This window comes from Saccopteryx leptura, chromosome 3 (genome assembly GCF_036850995.1).
Source record: "Saccopteryx leptura isolate mSacLep1 chromosome 3, mSacLep1_pri_phased_curated, whole genome shotgun sequence".
Classification (NCBI taxonomy): Eukaryota; Metazoa; Chordata; class Mammalia; order Chiroptera; family Emballonuridae; genus Saccopteryx; species Saccopteryx leptura.
This window is the reverse complement of record NC_089505.1, coordinates 138,822,124-138,847,894: the sequence shown is the minus strand read 5'-3', so window position 1 is coordinate 138,847,894 and position 25,771 is coordinate 138,822,124. Positions and strand designations below refer to the sequence as shown.

General features: G+C 42.2%; 1 protein-coding gene across 4 annotated transcripts in view; it reads left to right on the top strand.

Annotated features, from left to right (window-relative positions):
- The window catches only part of JAK1 (Janus kinase 1), a 157,265-nt gene that overhangs the window by 89,873 nt on the left and 41,621 nt on the right, over nucleotides 1-25,771 (top strand). For 2 of the 4 annotated variants that reach the window (XM_066376474.1, XM_066376477.1), the window contains exons 2-5: nucleotides 7,952-8,033; nucleotides 10,654-10,852; nucleotides 16,189-16,312; nucleotides 24,845-24,998. In XM_066376474.1, the coding sequence (XP_066232571.1) occupies nucleotides 8,028-8,033; nucleotides 10,654-10,852; nucleotides 16,189-16,312; nucleotides 24,845-24,998 (483 nt within the window). In that variant the 5' untranslated portion in view covers nucleotides 7,952-8,027. Of the gene's footprint in view, nucleotides 1-934; nucleotides 1,000-7,951; nucleotides 8,034-10,653; nucleotides 10,853-16,188; nucleotides 16,313-24,844; nucleotides 24,999-25,771 lie in introns of all 4 variants that reach the window. The other 2 variants (XM_066376476.1, XM_066376478.1) reach the window with 2 other exon arrangements.

Sequence of the window (25,771 nt, the reverse complement as noted above, 5' to 3'; positions counted from 1 at the left end):
GATGCCCCTTCCGGAAGTGCGGCGGGGCCAGATAAATGGCCTCAGGGGGCCGCATGTGGCCCGCGGGCCGTAGTTTGGGGACCCCTGAGTTAGAGTGTGCCATTTGGGGGATTGTACAGCATCTGAATCCCTTTCGTTTCTAGAATAGTCTTCCACTGTTGCTATGGAAGCTGGCAGAGGGGCAGACTCATGATTTTCCCCCAGGACTTTGAATCTAGAGAGAATGGTACAGATACATAGGGATGGCCCGAGATCATTCCTAGAAGCCTCAGACTCAGAAGTCCAGTTGTGGTGATGGCTGGTGACCAGTGGTGACCATGCTAGAATGGTGTCCTTATCAGACCGTTTCTGTGTTCTTGTATCTTTTTCTTTATCCTAAGGTAAGCAGAGCTGGTTTCTATTTTTTGCCCCCAAGAAGCCCAAGTGGTTAAAGAATTACAGGAAACATGTTTGTTGGATTTCTGCCCCAAAAGAGCTTAGTACAGGACAGAGAGCGGCAATGGGTGAACATGCAGTAGACACACAAGTACATTAATAAAAGTCATCAAAGGGTGGAGGGATTCAGGGTTGTCTCCTGGTATTCCTTTGAATTCAGGTACCTACAAGCTTTGTCGTACGGCATATCAGCAAGAGGTTCTATGTCTTTGCATCATGACATTTTGGAAATATAGGTTAATGAAAAATTAGTGTTAGAGTGCAGCATAATACAGTTTCAGGCATTTGTAGGATAGGGTTTGTTTTTATTTTTAATTATTTTTTAATCAAAAGTTTATTAAAGCCTTGAGTATACTCACAGAAAACTGATTTCCTAACGAACTGTGGAGCTTTCTGTGTGTGAGCCAGTCAAAAACTTACTTTAGAAAAAGAGACTTAGAGAAATCTTGAATCTTCACAACAGCCTTGTAAAATAGATACTTTTTATCCCATTTTACAGAAGAAACAGAAAACTCAGAAGGGTTGAAAGGTCACACAGACATGGAAGCTGGGATCTGAACCAAGGTTAGTGACCCCAGGCTTCTAACTGCTTCTGTTCTGTAAGAAACTTGAGAGGTACTATAAATACCCCCCCCCCCTTTTTTTAAATAGTACACAGGATTTGAGCTCAGTGAGTTTTTAGATGCTTGCTCAAAACCAGGCATGTCCTGGCAGAGCTGGGCTGGCCCTGGGGCCTCTTTCTGATGGGTGTTTCTCTTACTGCCTGCAGGGGGAAGCTGAGGCACAGACACTGCATTCCATCAGCCCCTTCCTCACCTTTACACAGTGCCTCCTTCCTGCACCATCCCTCCTGGTCTGTGTCATCCTGCACATCCGTCCTCATTGCTTTCCTTCCTCCAGAACAGTTGCACCCTTCCTTTCTATTTATTAAAAGCTCTCTCCCTCCAAGCTGGAAACAGATTCCACTCTCCCTGATCACTTCACAGCCCTTTCTTGACTCCTGTAGTTTTTATTGCCTGTCTCTCAGCATCCCTTCCTCATCTGCTTCCTGGACATCCCCCCATATATTTTAATCTGCAGCTGTTAATAGACTTTAAGGTTCTGGTGGACTCCAATTTAACTGTGGGACTTCTGTAGATCCCTCCAAAACCCCGTCCTTGCTAAGGAGCTATGGAATACTGAAAGGGCAGTGAAACTGGAGGCCGAGAAATGTGTTTGAGCCTCGTCTTGCCACTCACTAGCCACTTGACCGTGGGAAAGTCAGAAGCTGTATCTTCTCATCTGTGAAAAGGGCTGTGAGACTCAAAATGTGGTTATAGATGTGAAAACCTTTTTAAGCTCCAAAGTACCATATTTCCCCATGTATAAGACGCACATTTCCCCCCAAAATTTGGGGTCTAAAAACTGGGTGTGTCTTACAGTGATTGTAGATTTTTTTTACTTGCCTTTCCCACTTTATTTGCACTTGTCTTTTTTTCAAATTTCAGGCCCCCAAATTAAGGTGTGTCATATATATGGGAGCGTCTTATACATGGGGAAGTACGCTACAGAGTTTTGTTGCAATGGTACAGGAATGACTGAAAAGCACATAAAGTGAAGAGAAACCATTTCCCACCCTCCGTGTTTGGCATGTCCAATTCTACCATATTTTTTACCCCTGTATTCTGTACTCTTCAACAACTAATACAACTATGTACTAGTGGTTTAAAAAAAAATAGCAAAGCATCTTGATACAATGGGGCTTTTAGGAAAACACTTATTGACTTTAATTAAGCAAAGTACTATATTTACTTTGATCAGAAACCCTCTCAGGGAAAGCAGGTTCATCGGGAGCAGTGCAGAGATCCCTGACCCATTGAGTTGGCATTGATTATTTGAACATCCCTAGAAGTTTATTGTAAATGAAGCAGCACTTACGGTTCTGGGGTATTCCTGGAATTGCTGCTATAGTTATAAGTGAGTTATTCTGTGTGGCAGGAGTGGCATATAGAAAAGCCATAATTCTGACTTGCTGACGGGAAGAAATAGCAGATTTTGTATTTTTATTATCTAGCCTTCTTGCTGGAATCCATTAGCTTTGCACAGTATCTTGTGATGCTTTCATCAGAATAGTTATTCTGGGTCTCGGCAAAGCAGGGGGTCACTGGGAACAACAGACACAAGTCATGTCCAAGGCTCCTGCAGCCATGAAACCACTGGTACTGAGGCTGAGGGGAAGCAGAGATGCTTCCCCTGTCTTGGTATGTGTGTTAGGTCACCAGGAGGTTCCATACCCATGTAGGGTGGGCCTGTGCCAGAGCCACCAGGACTTTCCCACACCTGCACTCCGGGTGCCAGAGAATCTGGTGCCAGTGTGTTAGTTGTGGGCTGGAATGCAGGCAAGGCCTGGGCACTTCAATGATTTTTTAATGACAGTCTTTGGTAGGAACTACCTTGCAATGAGATTGTCTCCAAGGTGGATAGTAGATGATCAAATGTACAGAAAGCCAGGGAAGACAGTGGTGTTGGCAGTGAGGCATTTCAGAGCAGTTTTTTCCCTTCCTGTGGAAGAGGCAGATTCTTGAAATCAGGAGTCACATATTTGACTTCTGGCATGCCCACTATCAGCCTAAAACCTTTCTGCTTTTTATGAGAATTAAGTGGAAGTGCCTAGCTCCATGCATTAGATGCAGATATTGGAATTCTCTTTTCTTGACTGGAACTGTATTCCATCAAGCTTATAATCAATTTAACAGAAATTATGGCCAAAATCTGTATGCTTACTGCCTGCTAACCTGTGCATTAACACATTTAACTCTTAAACTGTATGCAATATACACTATTTTATCCCTCCACTTAAATCTGAGAACATTGAGGTTGAGGAGTGTTAAGTAGCTTGCCTAAGTTTATGATAGCCAGAAGGCAGGGAAGGCAAGATTCAAACCCAGGTCAGGATGATAGCAGCTCACATTTCTAGCTGCTCTGCTGTGGGATTCTGAGATTTATGAAGAGGACTTTGATTTGTGACCACGCTTTCGCTTAGAATTCCTATTTATTCATTTGTTCTTCTAAGCAAGCTCACAGCCCACCTTCCACTTCTGCCATTAGTCTACAATTATATTTTAGCACTTAACACCTTTCACATATCTGGCCTGATTTGAAAAAGGCATTGTAGGGGCTTGATAAAGATGTTTGGGAAGATCTTTTTGATCCTTACACCAACCCTTTAGACAGAATGTTTACTCTACTGCCCACCATGAAAGCTGGAACACCCACTAGTGGGCGGTAGGGACCAGGTTGACTACCACTGCTTTAAGGTATACCTAGAGTAACTCACAGGCGGTGTGATGGCTTCTTTAGTAAAAACAATCATACCCATACTATTTCATTTTGATTAACACTCATCCAGTCTGGTTTTTTTTAAATTTTTTTATTTATTCATTTTAGAAAGGAGAGAGAGAGAGAGAGAGAGAAGGGGGGAGGAGCAGGAAGCATCAACTCCATATGTGCCTTGACCAGGCAAGCCTAGGGTTTCAAACCGGCAACCTCAGCATTTCCAGGTCGATGCTTTAACCACTGCGCCACCACAGGTCAGGCATCATCCAGTCTGTTTTTATCATATAAACCTGGCAGTGGTATTCGACCAAAAGCACTAATATTGTGAATATTAATATCATCTTTTTTATGTCTCTTTTTCCGCTGTTCCAAATTTAATTTCATGTTCTTTCTTATACCGATTCCTATATTTCAAAAGATGTGCTTAAAAATATAAGATGGTTTCAGTATCTCCAGAAATTGTGCATTTTGAAAATAGTTGTGGTATTCCATCTGTAGCAGTTTAGTCCTTGCTCAGGCTCACAGATTTTGTTTTGTTTCTGTTACTTTTGCCTCATTCAGAAAGTATCATATGTACTTGTCTCTTGTACAAGACCTTTATAAATTTTTTTTTTTGTATTTTTCCGAAGCTGGAAACGGGGAGGCAGTCAGACAGACTCCCGCATACGCCCGACTGGGATCCACCCAACATACCCACCAGGGGGCGATGCTCTGCCCCTCTGGGGCGTTGCTCTGTTGCAACCAGAGCCATTCTAGCACCTGAGGCAGAGGCCACAGAGCCATCCTCAGCACCCGGGCCAACTTTGCTCCAATGGAGTCTTGGCTGCGGGAGGGGAAGAGAGAGACAGAGAGGAAGGAGAGGGGGAGGGGTGGAGAAGCAGATGGGCGCCTCTCCTGTGTGCCCTGGCTGGGAATCGAACCCGAGACTTCTGCACGCCAGGCCGATGCTCTACCACTGAGCTAACTGGCCAGAGCCTATAAATTGTTTAAAAATTGAGAACCAACAAAATTTCCCTGATTATTTTTATTGTTATTTTTGTAAAGTAACCACCACAAGATTGAACCACAAAATTATCCTCTGTCATGGAAAGGAAGACATTTTCTTTCAAATCCTTGAAAATTTATAAGTAAATTTGGATGGATGATTCACTGTTGCCATCATCAGAAAGCTTTTGATTACTCACTTTTATCCCCATATTCTGAGCTTCATTGTTTTCATTTGAGTTGGGAGTGGAACCCAATGAATTGTGTTATTTTTAAAGGACATTGTGTGATTCCAACTGGTCAGTTTTTCTGACATTAAAGATTTTCTTTTTGTATCTTATATCAAGAAACTTGAATTGATTTCTTGGGATTATCCAAAGTATTTATAAACTTACCTTGTACTTTTCCTACTATTGTAAAAATAAGTATCTAGAACATATTGTTTGGTTCATTTGGAAGGAAGTGTTATTTGAATGAAGCCATTACACAAATGGTGTAGCACCAAAAACTGTTTGTCATCCTGAATGAGGACAGTTGTCATTTCATATAAATTGGATCAGCAGCTCTAGGTTTAAGTGCTTAGGATGATGTCCAGCATGTCTTTTAAGTGCTTTTAAAATTTTTATCATTAGACTGTCAGTTTTCTGAGAGTAGGGATTTTGTTGTTATTGAATCAGCATATAAAACATCATAGTAAATGCATATTGTCTAGAAATTCTGTTGCTGATCTTGTTTTCTCAAAGAGTTTAATCTTTAGGCTGAGCATCACAAATTGATACTATTTTTGTCCTGTCTAGAAATACTGGAAATCAGTTTGGAAATTAGATGCAATGTGATTTGAATATAATGTTGCTTACAGTGGAAAAAGAATAGTGGAAAAACCAAACCCTTCTTGATTACAGGTTTTCATAGAATCCTAGTTCTAGAAGAATGTTAGTGATTTTAGTCTGATCCCTGAATCTTACTTGAGGCCCAAGGCAACCCTATAAGTTCAAGTAATAACGTAATCTGATGGTGCACATTAAGGTGCTTTGTGAGTTCTAAAAAGATTTATGCTGTAGCTCTTTTTAAAGAGCCTGGACTTGGTGGAATTTATAGGTCCCTTCCTGCTCTAAAATCCAAGTGAGAGACAGCACAAAGGATAGCATAAAAGCAGTCTATAATCAATAGAGTGTGTCACTGTGTCATCTTCTGTATCTGTAGCTAACTGTGTCACTTTCCTGGTTTGAGGCGGGCTTCTTAATGCTGTAAAGCATGGCACTGACCTGGATAACTTTTATTCAGCCCTGGCAACAGAATATGTGGCATGCTGCAGTAAACCGGGGGCAGAAAGGCCCGAGATGTGCTGCTGGCAAGTACCGCCAAAGATAAATGGGCAGTGCTGTGCTTCGCCCTTATGTAAAAGGAGTATTGGAGGGATTTTCCTGTTTATGCAGCTGTAGAGAGCAGACTAGTTCCTCTGTCTGCAAGGTCTTTGCATATGCTAATCCTTCACCCAGACTGCTTTCTCCCCACCTCCCCAGATACCCATTACTCTTAGGTCAGTATTAGTTCCCTCTTGAGCCCCATGCTAAATCACATTCCTCTTACATGAGCTTTTTTTTTTTTTCCTCCAGGGCCGTTTAAGCTCTTTATACTTTTACCAGTTTCTGTGCATTTTTGTTTAATTCCATTGGTCCTATACACTATAAGGTCCATATGATCAAGGACCATACATACCACTCTTGGTCTTCATTGCAGCCTCCTATACAGCTCAGTTTTTGGCACTTGGAACTGTTCAGAAATACTTGTTGAATGAATCTCCTAAATGTGATGTTTGAAATCCTGCTCCTGAGCCGGAGCAAGGCATTATTAGCCTGTAGCCCATTTCAGGTGGTGGTTTGTTTGGATGCGGGGCAGCGTATCTATTCACATAATTAAAACAATTGATTATATTAAATTTTAAAAGCTGAAAGTCTACTGATTTGTTCTTTGACTCTTGTTGAAATTATTGTCTATATCAAAATTGTCAAGTCAAAGTTGCCACACAAAATTCATACTTGTCTCTCCTGCCTGGTCTCCTGTCGTCGTTTTTGCTTAGGTCTCATGTACTGCAGAAAGCCTTCTGGAAGTAGCCCTCACCAGTGTCAGTTACCGAGTTAGCTAGAGATGCAGAAGACCACATCCTGACACACACTGTTGGTTTCAGTCTTTTATGTTTTCCTTTGTGCCATCTCCCATTTGGATTGTACTGTCCTTTGGGACTGGTGGCGTTGCAGCCTCAGAAGTAACCCATCCTCATGTCATTCTCTTCAGCGCCCTCCACTTCTGCCACATTATGCCTGGGATAGTGCTCTTCCTAAAGCTGGATTCTGATAAAAATGTGTTGAATGATGGACAGAAAACTAAGACCATAACCTGTATTAACTTGGAAACCACTTTCAAATCACTAAGGGTGGTTGCTCCTTATTTGCAAAATAATTTGATTCTACTATTTAAAAAGAATTTGTGAGAAACACCAGGAGAGTTGTTAAAACAATACAGAGCTGTGTGCGTGCGTGCGTGCATGCGTGCGAGCTGGTGGTTGTGAGGATGGAACCAGGCAGGCACTTTAAATATACAGAACTAAGCTGATACTCTTCTTTAGCAGTTTTTGAGGGAAGGTTAGGGAGTTTGGAGAGGGCTTTATTTGCTACCTAAGTTTTCAAATAAGAATGGCTCAAAAAATATTTGGTGAACTTAAACCATTGTCTGATTTATTCCCAGCCCCCCCCCCCCCTTTCATTATACCATATGTTGTTTCACCATTAAAATGAGCCAAGGACAGACCACTTTGGGAGGAGGGTATTAAAGAAAATGGTAGTAGGAAATAAAAGCACACATCTTTGGGCATGCTAAACTATTGTTCACAGCCTCAGGAGAGAGGTTGTTGATGGAAAAGATGCACAGTCTTCACTTACACTGGACAGACCACTCTACACCAGGAAGCAAAAGTCCTCAGCTTCCTTTTTTGAAGCAATGAAAATAATATCTTCTTGGGTGTTTCCACCCTACCGTGCCTCTGTCCTCTTAGTGTCCTCATCAATGGTTTTTTGTTGTTTTTCTTATTTTTTTTCCCTCCTTCCAAATGCTTTTTCCTGCCTGCTTATGGTTTAGGTGCTTCCCTAATGAAAGTGTCCTCTTATTTTCTGATTCAGTTACCTCTGCAGCTGATTTATTTATTTATCTTTGTCCTTAGCTCAGTTTTCAACCAGTTTTGGAAAGCAGAGAAGAAAATCCAGTCTGCTTTTGGGGGATATTGGACAACCGAGTAAATGCAGGTATGTATGTTTGCATACTAAAGAAAAAAAAGAAAACAGCTTTTAAAAAGAATAGTGAAACCAATCTTGAACTTGTAGGGCTACCTGTATTATATCTCTTAGTTCTTTTTATTTTTAAAGATTTTATTTATTGATTTTACAGATAGAGGAGAGGTGGAGGGAAGCGGGAAGTATAGTTGCTTCACTTTAGCTGTTCTTGTTGCTTATCGTATGTGCCTTTACCGCGCAAGTCCAGGGTTTCAAACTGGTGACCTCAATATTACAAATTGATGCTCTGTCCACTGTGCCACCACTGGTCAGGCTGTCCCTTAGTTCTCAAATATCAGTATTTTAATTTTTGTTAACTCTAAATGTCGAATGTGCTGCTTTAAAAAAAATCCCGAGTACAAGAGTATGGGAAGTACAAAGTACAAGTTAAAATTCCCTTTTAGATATTTACCACTGATAATCTTAGTGAATGTTTTTCCAGATTGTAGGTGTATATAACCAAAGGGATTATAATATACATAGTATGCTTTTTTTCATTTTGTAGTATGCCATATGTACCTTTTAGTGTTGGTTCATATAGCTTTATGTCAACTTTTTTTTTAGCAGCTGCATAATGTTGCTGTTGCTGTTCCTTTGTTTAGTGATTCATCTGTTGGACATTGTTGGTTGTATTTTTCCCCCATTTCAAATGGTGCCGCATCATATATATATATATATATATATATATATATATATATATATCATATATTTTATATATATATAAAATCGTGTTTTTGCCTTATTATCTCCTCAGGGTGAAAGGTATAACACCATCTTTGAATTCTTCCCCTGCCATGTCTGTCTAGACTCTCAAGGTCCAAGATTAATCTCACGTTCTGAAGTAGACATTCGCTACTCTGTTTTCCATGTTTTTCATGGTGGGGTGAATTTGAGGACTGTTGAGTTTTAGAACTTCTTTCATTAACAGTTAATCTGAACCTCAAAGTAAGTTATAAGCTTTGTCTTTCAGCCTGGTTTTTGGAAGATTCTGGTTTCAGATGCGTTCTAGAGATTAAATAAGTGAAACTGAATTCCTCTCAGCTTATAGCATTGAGGCATACCTAGTTTATGCCCCTCCTAGAACCGTCTTAGCTAACCAGGGCAGCAGTGAGGCCAGGCACATGAAGTGGGTGGAGAGAGCTGTGACTACTGTCTACCCTGTATAACTGGTCTTGTTCTCTGGAGCTTCCTTGGGTCATTCTGTGAGCATGTAAGTCTCTGTGTTCGGTACTTGGGAAACAGAGATGATTGACACAGTCCTTGTCTTAAGAGAACTCGCAGCACGTGTGAGAGACAGATACATAAATTAGGCGGTCATAATTCAGTGTCGTTAGTGTAGAGTGGTGAGTTTGGGAGGGCGTCTAACTCAGAATGAGATGGAGGTTCAGAAGCAGTTTCCTGGAGGAGGTAATGTCTGTGCTGAGTTTTAAAAGATTGAGGTTTGTCATGAAAGTGATGAGCAAAGGCAGGAAAGTGAGAAACCCTAGATTGGGGGAATTGGTGGTGGGTGGGGCAGGTAACTAGATGAGGGCAACTTTGTGGGTGTGAAGCATGAAGAAAGGCTGGGAGTGGTAGCAGCTGAGACTAGTGAGGCTTTCTGGCTGGACGATGGAGAGCTCTGTTAGGAGTTTGAGGGTTTTTTTTAGATTCCTGGAGGGGGGGCTTGGGAGGATCTGATTTGTGTTTCAGGTCCATTACTGTGGGGCCAAGTGAAGGCTGGCTTGGCAGGCTGGAGGAAAGTTGTGACCTTGGGGCAGGGAAGTTTGTAGGCCATTGGTGTTGGGAGTAAGGGGAAGAAAATGTATAGGGGTTTCCCTTGTTCCCCTTTCCTTTCTAGCCTGGCCTAGGACTAAGTTGCTGAGATTGGCTGTTTGAGCCTAGTTGCCCTCCCTTTTTAGGAAGCTCACATAAATGACCTTTTTTGCAAGCTCTTCTCGAGAGGGTTCTGAGCTTTCCAAAGCAACACTGCCCATCTCCATTCTGCTGCCATAGCTTACTACCCTCCTCCTGCCTGCCCACGGTGTGCTGGGGATCTGGCCCCGTCTATATTTTCATGACCCTTCCATGTGGCTTATGAACGTGAAGTACTAACTAGTCACTTTGTGTGCATTATGTTAGAGCCAGCCCTGGGCTGGGGGGGGGGGCATGAAGATGGGTAAGACGTGCGTACTGCCCTTACTGAGCTTGTAGTTTAGTGGGAGATAGACATAAAATTAAAACACAGTGGGAGTCGTGCCATAGCTCTGTTCAGAAGTGAATGATTCCAGTAGAGTTAGCAGCAGTGTTAGTATTACTAACATCAGTGGTTCCAGAATGAGCTACATTTTTCAACTACAGCTTGTGTGCAATTAGAGAAAATAAATTTAAGCAGTGTCTAAAATTATTCTGACTTTTGAAAATATGGTCTGACCATAATTCGTTAATTAGAATGTGTAGGTCATTATTTTCTGTAGTTTCACCTCTCCTAAGCTCTGATGCATTTGATTTTCAGGGAGGAAAGGCGCAGAAAGAGGTACCTTCCCTCCCTTTATAACACTCTTTACCAATGGAACTTTTAGCACATGGAATGACCACAATGTTGTTTTCCCTACAGTATCTAAATATAAAAGAGGACTGCAATGCCATGGCTTTTTGTGCTAAAATGCGGAGCTTCAAGAAGACGGAGGTGAATGTGGAGGCCCCTGAGCCGGGGGTGGAAGTGCTCTTCTACCTGTCAGACCGGGAGCCGCTGCGGCTGGGCGGCGGGGAGTACACGGCGGAGGAGCTGTGCATCAGGGCGGCGCAGGAGTGCTGTGAGTACTGGCGGCCACACCAGGCCCGGGGCGGCAGGTTTTAGTGGCACACCATCCTAGAAACAGATCTGGGTGTGTCTGCCTCAGGTGACCCCACCAGATGGAGAGAGATGTGGGCTCTCAGAATCAGGGGTTCTATCCTGCCTCTGCCACTTCCTTGCGTTTGACCTTAGGCCAGTGACTTGAATTCTGAGTTATACTTTTCACTTTCTTCATTGCAAAGTGTTTTATTCCTGCTGTTACTAATGATCTGTGAGATAACAAGGAACAAAGCTTGCCTTCTGTGGAGGCTTAGTTTTTATTTCCCTCATATCTATGAAATTGGAATAATATCAGCACTAAATGAACAAAGCACCCAGCATGAAGTTACAAGTTCAGTAAGTGACACCTCTCAATATCATAATAATTGTTCAAAACTTCTGAAAAGTATGATTCGTCCTTCTGCTGTGACCTGCCTCCTCCCCCCACCCATGTGATGCCAAGGTGAAGTGAGAAATTGAGTGTCACTTTATGGCTTGGTCAGATTGCCATGTTGTGAAAAGGACAGTGAGGCTGTGAACAACACAATCCATTTTTCTTTTAAGTGAAGCTTCACTTACTAAACTTAAACTTAGCCTGTTGCCTTCAGAAGGTGGAAACCAAACTGAGTAACAAAATAAAGCCTTTTTCATTATCCTTTAAATCTGGAGTCATTGGCAGTTTTTGCCTACCTACTTTAAATGACAAAGTTAAGTTATAGAAACTTACAGATCTGATCCACCTAGAATCCTGTAATGATGGTTGTACAACTCTGTAAATATACTAAAATTCATTGAATTACACCTTTAAAAAAGGTAGACTTTGTGGTATGTAAATTATATCTCAGTAAAGCTTTTTTTAAAAAATCAACTCACTTTATGGTGACGAAGTAACTATGATGGCAGTCTGATCCATGCTTTATTTACATCATCTTTAGCCCTCAGAACAACTCTAGGGGATAGTGTAATTCTTTCAAGACTAGTCTTCCTTGTTTGTAATATAGCTTGTCTAGAAATCCATTTTCTTTCTGATATATATCTTTCTGTCTAAAATGCTTTAAAAACCAGGGTTTTAATTAAAAAAAAATTGGTGCTAGGGAAAAGTATAGTAGACCCTTACTAACTAAATATAACAATAACACTAGGAGAAATGATTAAGTATAGATTATAAGGGAGAAATGCATTAATACGTATTTAAAGATATTTTGACTAGATAGCAAAGTATACATATATAAGGAACTGGCTATAGACATCAGCTTTAAAAAATTTGTAATTAGCAAAACAACTAGATATAAATTGATGCTTTAAAAAATATATATATAATATACTGCTTATAAAAATTAGGGGATAGCCCTGGCCGGTTGGCTCAGCGGTAGAGCGTCGGCCTGGCGTGTGGGGGACCCGGGTTCGATTCCCGGCCAGGGCACATAGGAGAAGCGCCCATTTGCTTCTCCACCCCGCCCCCCTCCTTCCACTCTGTCTCTCTCTTCCCCTCCCGCAGCCGAGGCTCCATTGGAGCAAAGATGGCCCGGGCGCTGGGGATGGCTCCTCGGCCTCTGCCCCAGGCACTAGAGTGGCTCTGGTCGCGGCAGAGCGACATCCCGGAGGGGCAGAGCATCGCCCCCTGGTGGGCGTGCCGGGTGGATCCCGGTGGGGCACATGCGGGAGTCTGTCTGACTGTCTCTCCCCGTTTCCAGCTTCAGAAAAATACAAAAAAAAAAAAAAAATTAGGGGATATTTCAAAATGAAGCTATAAAATATCCCCTAATTTTTGTGAGCAGTGTGTGTGTTTGTGTATACACTTTTTTTATTATTATTAAGTGTGAGATTCTTTTAAGACTCTCTGCAGGGAGGCAGAGACTGACTCCTACATGTGCCCCAACCAGGATCCACCTGGCAAGCCCCCTATGGGACATGCTCTGCCCATCTGGGGCATTGCTCCATTGCTCAGCAACCAAGCTATTCTTAGCACCTGAGGCAGAGGCCACAGAGCCATCCTCAGTGCCTGATGCCAACTCACTCCAATCAAGCCATGGCTGCTGGAGGAAGAGAGAAAGAGAGAGAGAGAGAATGACAGAGAGACAAAGAAAGGAAGAAGCAAGAGAGAAGTGAGAGAGGGGTGGGTAGAGAAGCAGATGGTTGCTTCTCCTTCCCTCACCAGGAATCGAACCCAGGACATCCATAACTCTGGGCCGATGCTCTGCCACTGAGCCAATCAGCTCTCTTTTTCCTGGAGATTTGGTTTGTAGTGTTTGTCATCTTTGCCCAACTTCTTGCCATCAGCATAGCAGGTATAAACCTCAGTTTGTGAACAAGGATAATTTGCTGAATTGTTGGCTACAGTTAAGAGATCACGGAGGCCCTGGCTGGCTAACTCAGTTGCTTAGAGTGTCGTCCGGAAACACTAAGGTTGTTGGTTCGATCCCTATTCAGGGCACATACCGGAAGCGATCAGTGAATGCACAACTAAATGGAGCAATAAATGAATACTTCTCTCTTCTCTCCCTCCTTTCTTGCTCATTTCTCCTTCTCTCTCTTTCTCCTTCCCTCCTTCCTTCCCTTTCTTCCTTCTTCCTCTCTCTAAAAATCAATTTAAAAAATTTTTTTAAAAAGATAAACTGCTGCTGAAGGGGATAAGAACCTATGAGTATGAGGACAGCCACAACCACTGTATCTCTTATAACTCTGGGCTCAGGGCCAGGCAATTTGGGGCATCAGATTCTAAGCCCAGTCTGGAGAATGAGTGGTCTCTACTCTGACTCAGGAGAATGTTACAAAAGTGTATTAATTTTTTTTTAATTGTTTTTGAAATTTAATGGGATGATATTCATCAACAAGAGTACACAGGATTATGGTGAACATCTCTATAGACTGCTGTGTGTCCACCACCTAAAGTCAAATCATTTTCTGTCACCTTATATTTGTCCCTTTTTACTCTCCTCCTCTCCACCCCTTCACTTTTATCTATGTCCATGAGTCTCACTTTTATATCCCACTTATGTGTGAAATCATACAGTTCTTAGCTTTTTCTGATTTACTTATTTCACTCAGTGTAATGTTCTCAAGTTCTATCCATGTTGTTGTAAATGTCACTATATCATCATTTCTTATGGCTGAGTAGTATTCCATTGTATGTATGTACCACATCTTCTTTATCCAGTCTTCTATCAAGGCACACTTTGGTTGTTTCCATGTCTTGGCCACTGTAAATAATGCTCCAGTGAACATGGGGATGCATGTGTCTCTAATACCAATGTTTTTGAGTTTTGGGGGTAGATACCCAGTAGAGGGATTGCTGGGTTATATGGTAGTTCTATTCTTAATTTTTTGACGAACCACCATACTTTCTTCCATAATGGTTGTACTATTTTACATTTCTGCCAGCAATGAATGAGGGTTCCTTTTTCTCCCCAGCCTCTCCAACACTTGTTACTATTACCTGTCTTGTTGATAATAGCCAATTGAACAGGTTTGAGGTGGTATCTCATTGTAGTTTTGATTTGCATTTCTCAAATAGCTAGTGAAGATGAGCATCTTTTCAAAAAATAGTAATTTTTAAAATGCATAAATACAGGATGCCACATAGTCTTGTGGCTCTCATTATTATAGTAAATGATGTTTGGTGGGCAATATTGTTTGCTTCCATATTTTTTTATTATCATGTGACACGTTTGTATTTTTAGCTATTATTTCAGCTCCTTCGTAGTTCTATCTTGGTTCAAATCTCAACTATGCATTATACTAGCTTTGTAAACTTGAATCAGACTGAATCTCAGGAGGCCACAGGTTTTTAATTTGTAAAATGGCAAAAATTAATACCTCTTTAGGTGTTAGGAGGATTTAAAGATAATAAATGTAGAGTGTCTTAGCCTGATGCCTGACACTTAACCCTCAGTAAATGTAAGTATTGCTATTATTATTCCATACTTCTATATCAAAAGATATCTTTGATCTTCCTATTTATAATTACTAATATTATTAGAATCAGACCTCTGATAGAATTACAGACAAATCCATGATTATAAATAAATTATGCTTTAAATATGTGTCAATAGACATTCAAATATGGATATATATAAAGAAAGGCTAAGTTTCCAGGTCAGTCCACAAAACCATTTTATGAATGAACAACTATGTTATACTTGAAACATAGTCATAATAATAATACTGGATCCAAAAGCCATTTGCTCTTGTTTGCAAGAAAATGCTGTTTGAAGTTTAGCTCCATCTTCTCTTGTGCAAGGAGGAGTATAACTTCTGAAGGAGTAGCACCCCTCCTCCCCACAGTAGCTTGAGGGGCAGAAGTTGAGATGAGGTGCTCTGCAGAGGCATTGAGATGTTGGAGCAGTTTTTAACTTAACTCAGCATGTTTGTTGGAGAGAGTCCCCATGGATGTCTATCTCACTTCAGATGTCTGATTGGGGAAACAAGGGCTAATTATCTTATATTCTCACATTATTGGGGCAGTTATCTCCTATTCTCACATTATTTTTGGTTAAGTTCACTGTATCTTAGTTTGAGGCCTGTCCACACCTGAAAATGTCAGTCACTGTTGATTATTGGCAGTCATTTTCCTCCCTTCCCCACCTGCTTTTAGAATACAGGCCTGTGTAATTTTAATCATGGGCTCAGGAGTGAGTGAAAAGGTGCCTGCCTGGCTTCATGGTCTCTCTTTTCGATCCTTCTTGTATTGAAGGAAGCAGTTGGTGGAATGCATAGACAAGGGAGCTTATTGGACTGCCTTTGTTAAGCATATATCTTCATTGACTACTAGTAAAAAATATTTATGATAACTCTGTGGAGTATGTAACTATATTTATTATGAATGGTAATAGATTTTAATCACTGACAAAAATCACTTTAGTTATTTCTTCTAACACATATTTTCATGTGCTACTGCCAGGAACTTCTTTGCATGTTTAATGTATAATCACAGTATGTTAGAATTGTTTAATCATTTTCTGTAGGAGACAGATTGAGGACTTCTCAAACTCCAAGAATGTTTTACTATGATTAACAAGGTGAACATCAGGTGGGGTCTGTGAACCTGCTTTTTTAAAGCAGGATTTGGTAAGACTATGTCTGGTTTGCCAGGAGCTATAGTGCGTATTCGTGGGGAGCAATGGTTATTAATTATTTTGATTAAAACTGCTGGATTCAACATATATGAAAGTCTTATTTGCCTCTAAGAGGAAATGAATGTGATCAAGATTCTTTTTGGATGAGAAAATTTCCTGTCTTTTCTATGTTATGCATTGGAAACAGATAGCCAAATGTATCTATCTTAAATTTTTCAGTATGTTCTTTACTTTTTTCCAGGTATCTCTCCTCTGTGTCACAACCTCTTTGCTCTGTATGATGAGAGCACCAAGCTCTGGTATGCTCCCAATCGCACCATCACTGTCGACGACAAGACATTGCTCCGACTCCACTACCGGATGAGGTATGGGTGCCTACTGGCTTCCTCATGCAGGGAGGAACGGTGTGTGGCCTGGAGCCCTGAGTCATTCATCAAGAAATATTGCAGTCCTTTTTGTAATTTGTAAGCTTTGTATTTGCCTGGTCTGAGAAAGGACTTTTTCAGTATTTGGAATACAATTCAAGGTATATTTGATCACCTTCCTCTGCCACAGTATAGAAAAGAAATCATTGTTATGCACAGGGTATTTTATTTTTATTTATTTATTTATTTATTTATTTGTATTTTTTCTGAAGCTGGAAACGGGGAGAGACAGTCAGACAGATTCCCGCATGCGCCCGACCGGGATCCACCCTGCACGCCCACCAGGGGCGATGCTCTGCCCACCAGGGGGCGATGCTCTGCCCCTCCGGGATGTCGCTCTGCCGCAACCAGAGCCACTCTAGCGCCTGGGGCAGAGGCCAAGGAGCCATCCCCAGCGCCCGGGCCGTCTTTGCTCCAATGGAGCCTTGACTGCGGGAGGGGAAGAGAGAGACAGAGAGGAAGGAGGGGGGGGGGGTGGAGAAGCAAATGGGCGCTTCTCCCATGTGCCCTGGCCGGGAATCGAACCCGGGTCCCCTGCACACCAGGCCGACGCTCTACTGCTGAGCCAACCGGCCAGGGCTGCACAGGGTATTTTAAATAGACTTAGTATCCTATAGAAGAATTTTTCAAATGGTGAGTCATAGTTATGAATTTAATTTAGTGAGTGTGACCAGAATTTTTTTAAAAAACCAAACAGGCAAGAACAGATAATAATCAGTATATATACATATCCTAAGTGTTGTTTTTGAAACCTTTGTTTCAGATATATAATACATTTGTATATACTAGGTCATCATGTGTTAAAATATATTTCTTACTAAAGTTGTAGCTCAAGAGCTTGAGAAACACTGCTTGAAGTGGTATCCTGGCAATTCTAAGTGAGCCTTGCTCTCAGAGTGGATGTTTGGATTCACTCCCCGAGGGTTTTTGTCTAGTGTAGCTGTAGTTTTTCTTCTGATGGATGCCTGCCTTTTCTCTCAGGTTGTAGACCTTGTTAAATGTCACATAGTCTCTCGAGGTAGTATAGACAGTTATTACTTCATAGCTTTAGTCTCTTTAGCTTGTAAGTATATTTGTTCTGCACCTAGACTTGAGATTATGGTTGTTAGACAGTAATTAAGCACAAGTTAACAAGTGTATTTAACAAAGGAGCTTGTAAATAGGAGGGATACTTTTTGAAAAGGACCTTAACTAACATAGATATGATTAAATCAGTAGGTTAGCTCAGGTGCTGATAGGATGTAGGGACTGCTGGAAAAGCCCTTGGGGATCTCAGAGGTTCTCCACAGTTTCTTAGCTGCAATTTCCTTTGGGAAGTCTAGAGATGTTACCATTCCAGAATGGCCTGGATATTTTTCTCAACGGATGCTGAACAAGATTTACTCTTCTTTGATAATCATCCTGGGGCTGACTTTTTCTCTTCTTTTTATACTTACCCAAGCTTTCACCTTAGGGGGGGAGGAATATGCTAGGTGAGATTTCATGCCCCAGATTTAAGGAAACATTCACCCCATCCTGCCCAGCCTTCCAACTATATTTGGATTTGTTTTTCAAAGTGTAATCTTATTTTCTGTGGCCTGGGGGTTGGCTATCTGATCCAGTTTTTAAATGTGTACTTGCAGCTCCAGTCCAGGAAGGGGGCATGTTATTGAGTTCTTTCCCTCTAGGTTTCTCTACTTGGCTTGAATTCTAGAATGGTAAAATTTGAACTTGGAAGAGACCTGTGTTCACCTAATTCAACTCTTCCAGCTTTTTAGGGGAGAAACTGGTGTCCAAACAAGAGAAGTGAGTTTCCCAAAGTCACACAACTAGTAAATTATCTCATTAGCACAGAATTCTTCTTGGAGACATTTGTTTTGTTGGTTGTATGAATGCCTCGCTGTTAAAGCTCTCTTTGCCTGCTCCCCGATTAATCTGTTAGCTACCAGGAAGTGCACGGCTGTTTCACTTTCGGCACTTTGACTTTGTACCTGACATTGCCCTTCAACAAGATATTGCTTTGTTACCACAAGCTCTTTGAACTTAGGGAAAAAAGATCCCACCTTAAGCTAAAACATTTGCATTACAACAAACTACAAAAATTTTGAAACCTCAAAATCTTACCACTGAAGATGGTGTAATACGAAAATAATTGGTGGTGACTATTTCTGTGGAATCTCAGCTCTATTTTGGGAAATAATTTTGTACTTCAATTATAGTTTTCTGTTTTTAGATAATACTTTTTATGGTTATTGTTATATATCTTAATATAAGACAAGCATATTCTTTATTCTTTTTTAAGAAAATTTTTTTTCATCTAAATGAATTTCATTTTCCATTAGTAAAGTTCTATAGAAAACCTGAAGAGAATTTATTTTATAAAACATCTGTATATGAGCTTAGAATATGCAGTTATCTGAAATATAATTTTCTCAACAACTTGCAAGGAAGGCACATCTCTGATTGATAGATCTCTCTTCCTTCCTTCCTGCATTATTTGATTCCTCCATGTCATTCTGAAAAGTAATCTCAGTAGCTGTCATACTATATTTACTTATGTTGCTCATTTTTTTTTCAATATCATGTTATATTAGGAATTAGTGTTTTGCCCAAATTTGATGAACATATTTGTAATTAATTTTTTTTTCTTTTTATATTCTTCTGAAGCTGGAAACGGGGAGGCAGTCAGACAGACTCCCGCATGCACCCGACCGGGATCCACCCGGCACACTCACCAGGGGGCGATACTCTGCCCATCTGGGGTGTCGCTCTGTCGCGACCAGAGCCAGTCTAGCGCATGAGGCAGAGGCCATGGAGCCATCCCCAGCGCCCGGGCAATCTTTGCTCCAATGGAGCCTTGGCTGCGGGAGGGGAAGAGAGAGACAGAGAGGAAGGAGAGAGGGAGGGGTGGAGAAGCAGATGGGCGCCTCTCCTGTGTGCCCTGGCTGGGAATCGAACCCAGGACTTCTGCACACCAGGCCGACGCTCTACCACTGAGCCAACCGGCCAGGGCCTGTAATTAATTTTTAAAAAGATGTACAGTTGTGACCTTGACCAGTTGGCTCAGTGTTAGAGTGTCGACTTGGTGTGTGGAAGTCCCAGGTTTGATTCCCGGTCAGGGCACATGGGAGAAGCGACCATCTGCTTATCTACCCTCCCCCTTCCTTTTTTTTTTCTCTTTCTCTCTCTCTCTTCTTTCTCTTCCATGGCTTGGATGGTTTGAGCAAGTTGACCCCAGGTGCTGAGGATGACTCCATGGCCTCATCTCAGGAGCTAAAATAGCTTGGTTGCCTGAGCAATGGAGCAGTGGCCCCAGATGGGCAGAACATCACCCAGTAGGGATCTTGCCAGGTGGACCCCAGTTCGGGCACATGCGGGAGTCTATCTGTCTGCCTCCCTGGCTCTCAGTTAAAAAAAAAAATGAGCCTGACCTGTGGTGGCGCAGTGGATAAAGCATCAACCTGGAAACACTGAGGCCGCAGGTTCAAAACCCTGGCTTGCCTGGTCAAGGCACATATGGGAGTTGATGCTTCCTCGTCCTCCCCCTTCTCTCTCTCTCTCTTTCTCTCTCTCTCCCCCCTAAAATGAATAAATAAATAAATAAAAATTAAAAAAATAAACACCTTTATAAAAAAAAATGAAAAAAGAGATATAGGATTTCTGTCTTCAATGTAATTCTAGTTTTGTCTTGTTAGGATAAAATTAGGAAGATGTTGATTTTGGCAGTCACTGTTTTCATGTTTGTTTTTTGTTTTGTTTTATGTTTTTGGTTTTGTCACCTTATTAGGTAGAAAGCTGTCGGCCTCTGACTGTAGGCAGTTCCTAGGGACCCATCCTTGTGTTTTAGGTTCCCTTCAACCTTGAATGAAGTGGAGGAGCTGCATATTATCTTTCATTTCCTTGTCCTTCTGTCTCAGGGGTCGGGAAACTTTTTGGCTGAGAAAGCTATGAACGCCACATATTTTAAAATGTAATTCCTTGAGAACCATACAACGACCCGTGTACTTTACGCATTATCCAATAAAAATTTGGTGTTGTCCCAGAGGACAGCTGTGATTGGCTCCAGCCACCTGCAACCATGAACATGAGCGGTAGGAAATGAATGGATTGTAATATATGAGAATGTTTTATATTTTTAACATTATTTTTTTTATTAAAGATTTGTCTGCGAGCCAGATGCAGCCATCAAAAGAGCCACATCTGGCTCGCAAGCCATAGGTTCCCGACCCCTGTTCTATCTGAACATCTTACCGACAGGCTTCCAAGCCAAAGCTGGGTCCACAGGACTCAGATAGCAGCCTTGAAGAATGTCCTTGTTCAGAGGGACTGAAAATTGCATTCTGCCCAGAGGGAGTGTGTTGGGCCCTTGGCTTTACCAGGTCCACAGACTCTTTCTCACAGAGACTCAGATGTAGAAGAGGACTATGGTTCAGAGAAAATCTATGTTTAGTACTTATCTTTTTTTAAAGACTTTATTCATTTTCGGAGAGAGAGAGAGAGAGAGAGAGAGAGAGAAGGAGGGGAGGAGCAGGAAGCATCAACTCCCATATGTGCCTTGACCAGGCAAGCCCAGGGTTTCGAGCTGGCAACCTCAGCGTTCCAAGTTGACACTTGATCCACTGCGCCACCACAGGTCAGGCCAGTACTACTCTTTCAGTTTCCTCTATCCTTGAGAGCCATTCCCCCTTGGCCTAGGTAGCCTTCCATATCGTATGTAGTACTCATTCTCTCACCACCATCTTCCTGCATTATTCGACAGAATTTACCAGTCCTCTCTGCCCATCTGTCAGAGCCATGCTTTGAACCTTGTATAATGAATTGCCAGGCACATGATGAGCACACAGAAGCTCTCAGCTACTATTTTCATCCTCCTGTTTAGAGTTTTACCTATCACTTTCTGGGCAGACCCCCTATTCCCCCGCCTCCAGAAGAACTTCTAGTAGATCTCTATCTAGTTATTGTGTTGAATAACCAGAACACTCCATTTTAAAAAATTTTTTTTAATTTTAATAATTTTATTTTTTTTAATGGGGTGACATCAATAAATCAGGATACATATATTCAAAGAAAACATGTCCAGGTTATCTTGTCGTTCAATTATGTTGTATACCCATCACCCAAAGTCAGATTGTCCTCTGTCACCTTCTATCTAGTTTTCTTTGTGCCCCTCCCCCTCCCCCTTTCCCTCTCCTTTTCCCCCCTCCCCCCGTAACCACCACACTCTTATCAATGTCTCTTAGTCTCACCTTTATGTCCCACCTATGTATGGAATAATTTAGTTCCTGGTTTTTTCTGATTTACTTATTTCACTCCGTATAATGTTATCAAGATCCCACCATTTTGCTGTAAATGATCTGATGTCATCATTTCTTATGGCTGAGTAGTATTCCATAGTGTATATGTGCCACATCTTCTTTATCCAGTCATCTATTGACGGGCTTTTTGGTTGTTTCTATGTCCTGGCCACTGTGAACATGCTGCAGTGAACATGGGGCTGCATGTGTATCAATGTTTCTGAGTTTTTGGGGTATATACCCAGTAGAGGGATTGCTGGGTCATAAGGTAGTTCTATCTTCAGTTTTTTGAGGAACCACCATACTTTCTTCCATAATGGTTGTACTACTTTATATTCCCACCAACAGTGAATGAGGGTTCCTTTTTCTCCACAGCCTCTCCAACATTTGCTATTACCTGTCTTGTTAATAATAGCTAATCTGGCCCTGGCCGGTTGGCTCAGCGGTAGAGTGTCGGCCTGGCGTGCGGGGGACCCGGGTTCGATTCCTGGCCAGGGCACATAGGAGAAGCGCCCATTTGCTTCTCCACCCCCCCCCTCCTTCCTCTCTGTCTCTCTCTTCCCCTCCCGCAGCCGTGGCTCCATTGGAGCAAAGATGGCCTGGGCTCTGGGGATGGCTCCTTGGCCTCTGCCCCAGGCGCTAGAGTGGCTCTGGTCGCGGCAGAGCGACGCCCCCTGGTGGGCAGAGCATCGCCCCCTGGTGGGTGTGCCGGGTGGATCCCAGTCGGGCGTATGCGGGAGTCTGTCTGACTGTCTCTCCCCATTTCCAGCTTCAGAAAAATGCAAAAAAAAAAAAAAAATTACAGCTAATCTAACAGGTGTGAGGTGATATCTCATTGCAGTTTTGATTTGCATTTCTCTAATAACTAAAGAAGATGAGCATCTTTTCATATATCTGTTGGCCATTTGTATTTCTTCCTGGGAGAAGTGTCTGTTCATGTCCTCTTCCCATTTTTTTATTGGATTGTTTGTTTGTGTTGAGTTTTCAGAACACTCCATTTTGGATTTACCTCAGCAGCCAGAGGAGTTGGTCATGTCCTTGTCCATGTTTTTCTGCTCCAGTGTCAGATTTTCCTGTGTATGCCCAGCTAATAGAGCTGGTTCACCTCTTTCTTTCTGCCTGCCCTAGAGAACAGATTCCAGCCAAGTCCTCTGGGCCTTGTTCACTCTGTCCTTGAAGAGCAGGCTCCTTGGCCTGGGAACAGCATGAATGCTCAGCCTCATCATCAGCTGATAGACTCAGGACTTTGTTTCCAGGGCCTGATTCCGTGCCATGTAGGTGGGAGAAGGGACATTCCTACAGCTGTGGTTTATGCTGCGTGTGGGCTCTGTGGATATATGGCACTTTCTGTATTTGAGCGAGAGACACCAAAACCCATAGTCATGTTCATAAGTTATAGGTATAGAATCACTGGCAATTTAAAAATGTTGATTTTACTTTTAAAATAACTTCCTTATCCATTCTTTCCTCTCTGTTAATTTCTACTTCCTGAATTAGTTCATTCATTTGTTGCTTATTTATCCAACAAGCATGTATAATGCACCTGTTATCTGCCAGGCTCTAAGGATTCATTGGTGAGCAAGACAGGTGGGGCCCCTGCCCACACAAAGCTCACAGCGTTGCCCAGCCTGTTGCCATAGCATCTGCTTGTCTCTTGGCCTTTTCATTTCTTCCCTGGGGTGTCTTCGGCTTGCCTTGAGGTCTTTCCTTTGCCTGCTGCGTATGGTTCAGGCTCTATAGCTGGTGTTTATTTATTCTGGTCCCAGCTTTCCTTCCCCAACCTTTCCTCCCTTCTCTGCCATCTCCCCTGGCAGCAGAGGCCAGCTTCCCCCTCCTTGGTACCCCTTTGGCAACCTTATCTGACACTGATATCCAGGGACAACCTATGTTTTAAGCAATGCCTACTGATATTGCAAACAATGCCCAGGGTTCATGGTATAATTAGGGGCCCACATAAATGTTTTAACTTCATTTAAAATCAGGAAAAAAATTAATATAATCCAGCATGAATTATATTCATCTTTATACTGACACAGATGTAAAATATCACTTTAATATTTTTTTATGGAGGAAAGGAAAACGGTGTGGGGTCCATGAGAGTCACATGGTAGTCCTATTTAGCCCCTGTATATGTTACTTTATTGTTGTTGTTGAATTTGACTGATTGCCGTATGGGTACATAGACAGGGAACCTCAAGGGTGCCTGAGAGCCTCTGCATCACAGGGCCTGGCACGTCCGAGGCTGTGCAGATACAGCCCAGGGACAGGTGTCTGAGTTTCATGGCAGCTCTTTTGGGGGTAGCAGTTTTATTTGTTGTGTCTCCTTGCCCTGGCTGTTTTTTGTTAGCACATGGGCATGACAAGGGGGAGAGACTCGGGCACTAGCTATGTTTGTAGCCTGGAGATCCCGGCTCAGCTTGGCTCATTCACTTTCACACGATTCCAGAACTTGTGTTTGTCTTACAGGCAGAGAGGAAAATAGCAGTTAAGAAAATAGGCTTATAGTCTTAGGTCACCTTGCCTTTTAGAGCCTCAGTTTTCCTCATCTGTAAAATAGAAACAATGAAATCTACCTTGTATAGTCTTGTATAGTTGCTGTAAGGATTAAATAGCATACTGTAAATAAAGTGCCTGTTTAATTCACAACACTAGAAACTGGTGCTTGTAATAACATTCATTTATTTCTCCTATTTTAAAACTCTGTCATGAGATACACCATTAGTTTAATAACAGCAGTCTGAGTATTAACTGTACATCTGGGCTGTGTGCTGGAACTAGATTTCAGAAATGTAAACACGTGAATACAATGTCTTGGACTCACGGCATTACTAACGGTAGGATGGCATTACTAACGGTAAAGGGAGTGGCCGGGCTTGCATCTATCTCAGTCCACAGTGTTCTGTCTGTTTGGGAAGACAGAGGGACAAGTTACAGGAGCCGTCTGTGTGATCTCAAGGAGTCACTTCATCTCCGAGTCATAGACGAGGTTCTGGCAGGACGCTTTTCATGGAGTGTTGTACAAGCAGAGAAACAAAAAGAGAGAGGCCCTCCTGAGCAGCGAGGTACTGGGGAGGGGTCTGTGTGCTCACTCTCAGGGAAGGTTAGCCTTGAACACTGAAACTCCAGGGAGACCAGGCCACCCCTCCACACATGGCAAGGTCCCTGTTCTCACAGTTGACATTGTTTTCCTGTGTTCCAGGTTCTATTTTACCAACTGGCACGGAACAAATGATAACGAGCAGTCGGTATGGCGACATTCTCCAAAGAAGCAGAAAAATGGCTATGAGAAAAAAAAAGTTCCAGATGCAACTCCTCTCCTCGACGCCAGCTCCCTGGAGTATCTGTTTGCTCAGGTAAGAAGTGTGGGGCCAGGAGAGCCTGGAGTTCATGGGACGGGTAGGGAGACATTGTAAGGTTGATTCCCTGGTGCAGCTGAAGTGAGTGTAGCTAGGATGCTTCATGGCCTCTCCTGTGGACAGTTCTCACCACCCCTGGACTTGCCCCAGGTGAGCAATTCGATGTTCCAGGGGCCGTTTATCCCACTTGTGGATTTTTCAGGCTTCACTTCTCGGTTTCTATCTTTCCCCCGTCACCTCCTACCATTTTACTCCTCGTCTGCAGTGCCTTCCCTGGAGAGAGCAGAGGGCAGCTGTGAACGAGGGAAGGTGTAGTTCAGTGGGGCTAACGAAGATGCTTGTCAGCAGTCACAGAAACGTCTGGGGAGGAAGGGCATGGCCACTCCGAGTCACAGTAGTGGTAGAGAGATTAGACTCTAGAAAAAAGCTAGAAGAGCCCTGGCTGGGTAGGTACGTCAGCTGGTTCGAGTGTTATCCTGATATAGCAAGGTTAAGGATTCAATTCTTGGTCAGGGCATGTACAAGAATCAACAATGAATGCATAAATAAGTGAAACAGCAAATTGGTTTCTCTCTCTCTTTCTGTCTCCTTTCCTCTCCCTCTAAAATCATTCAATAAATAAATTTTAGAAAGAAAGAAGAAAGCCAGAAAAGAAGCTGGAATCATCTAAATTATACTACTTTGAGATAGCATGCATATATATATAAAAACATGTATGTATATAACCTTTATTGTTTATGTGCTTTCTGATTTTACTGTACAAATATATA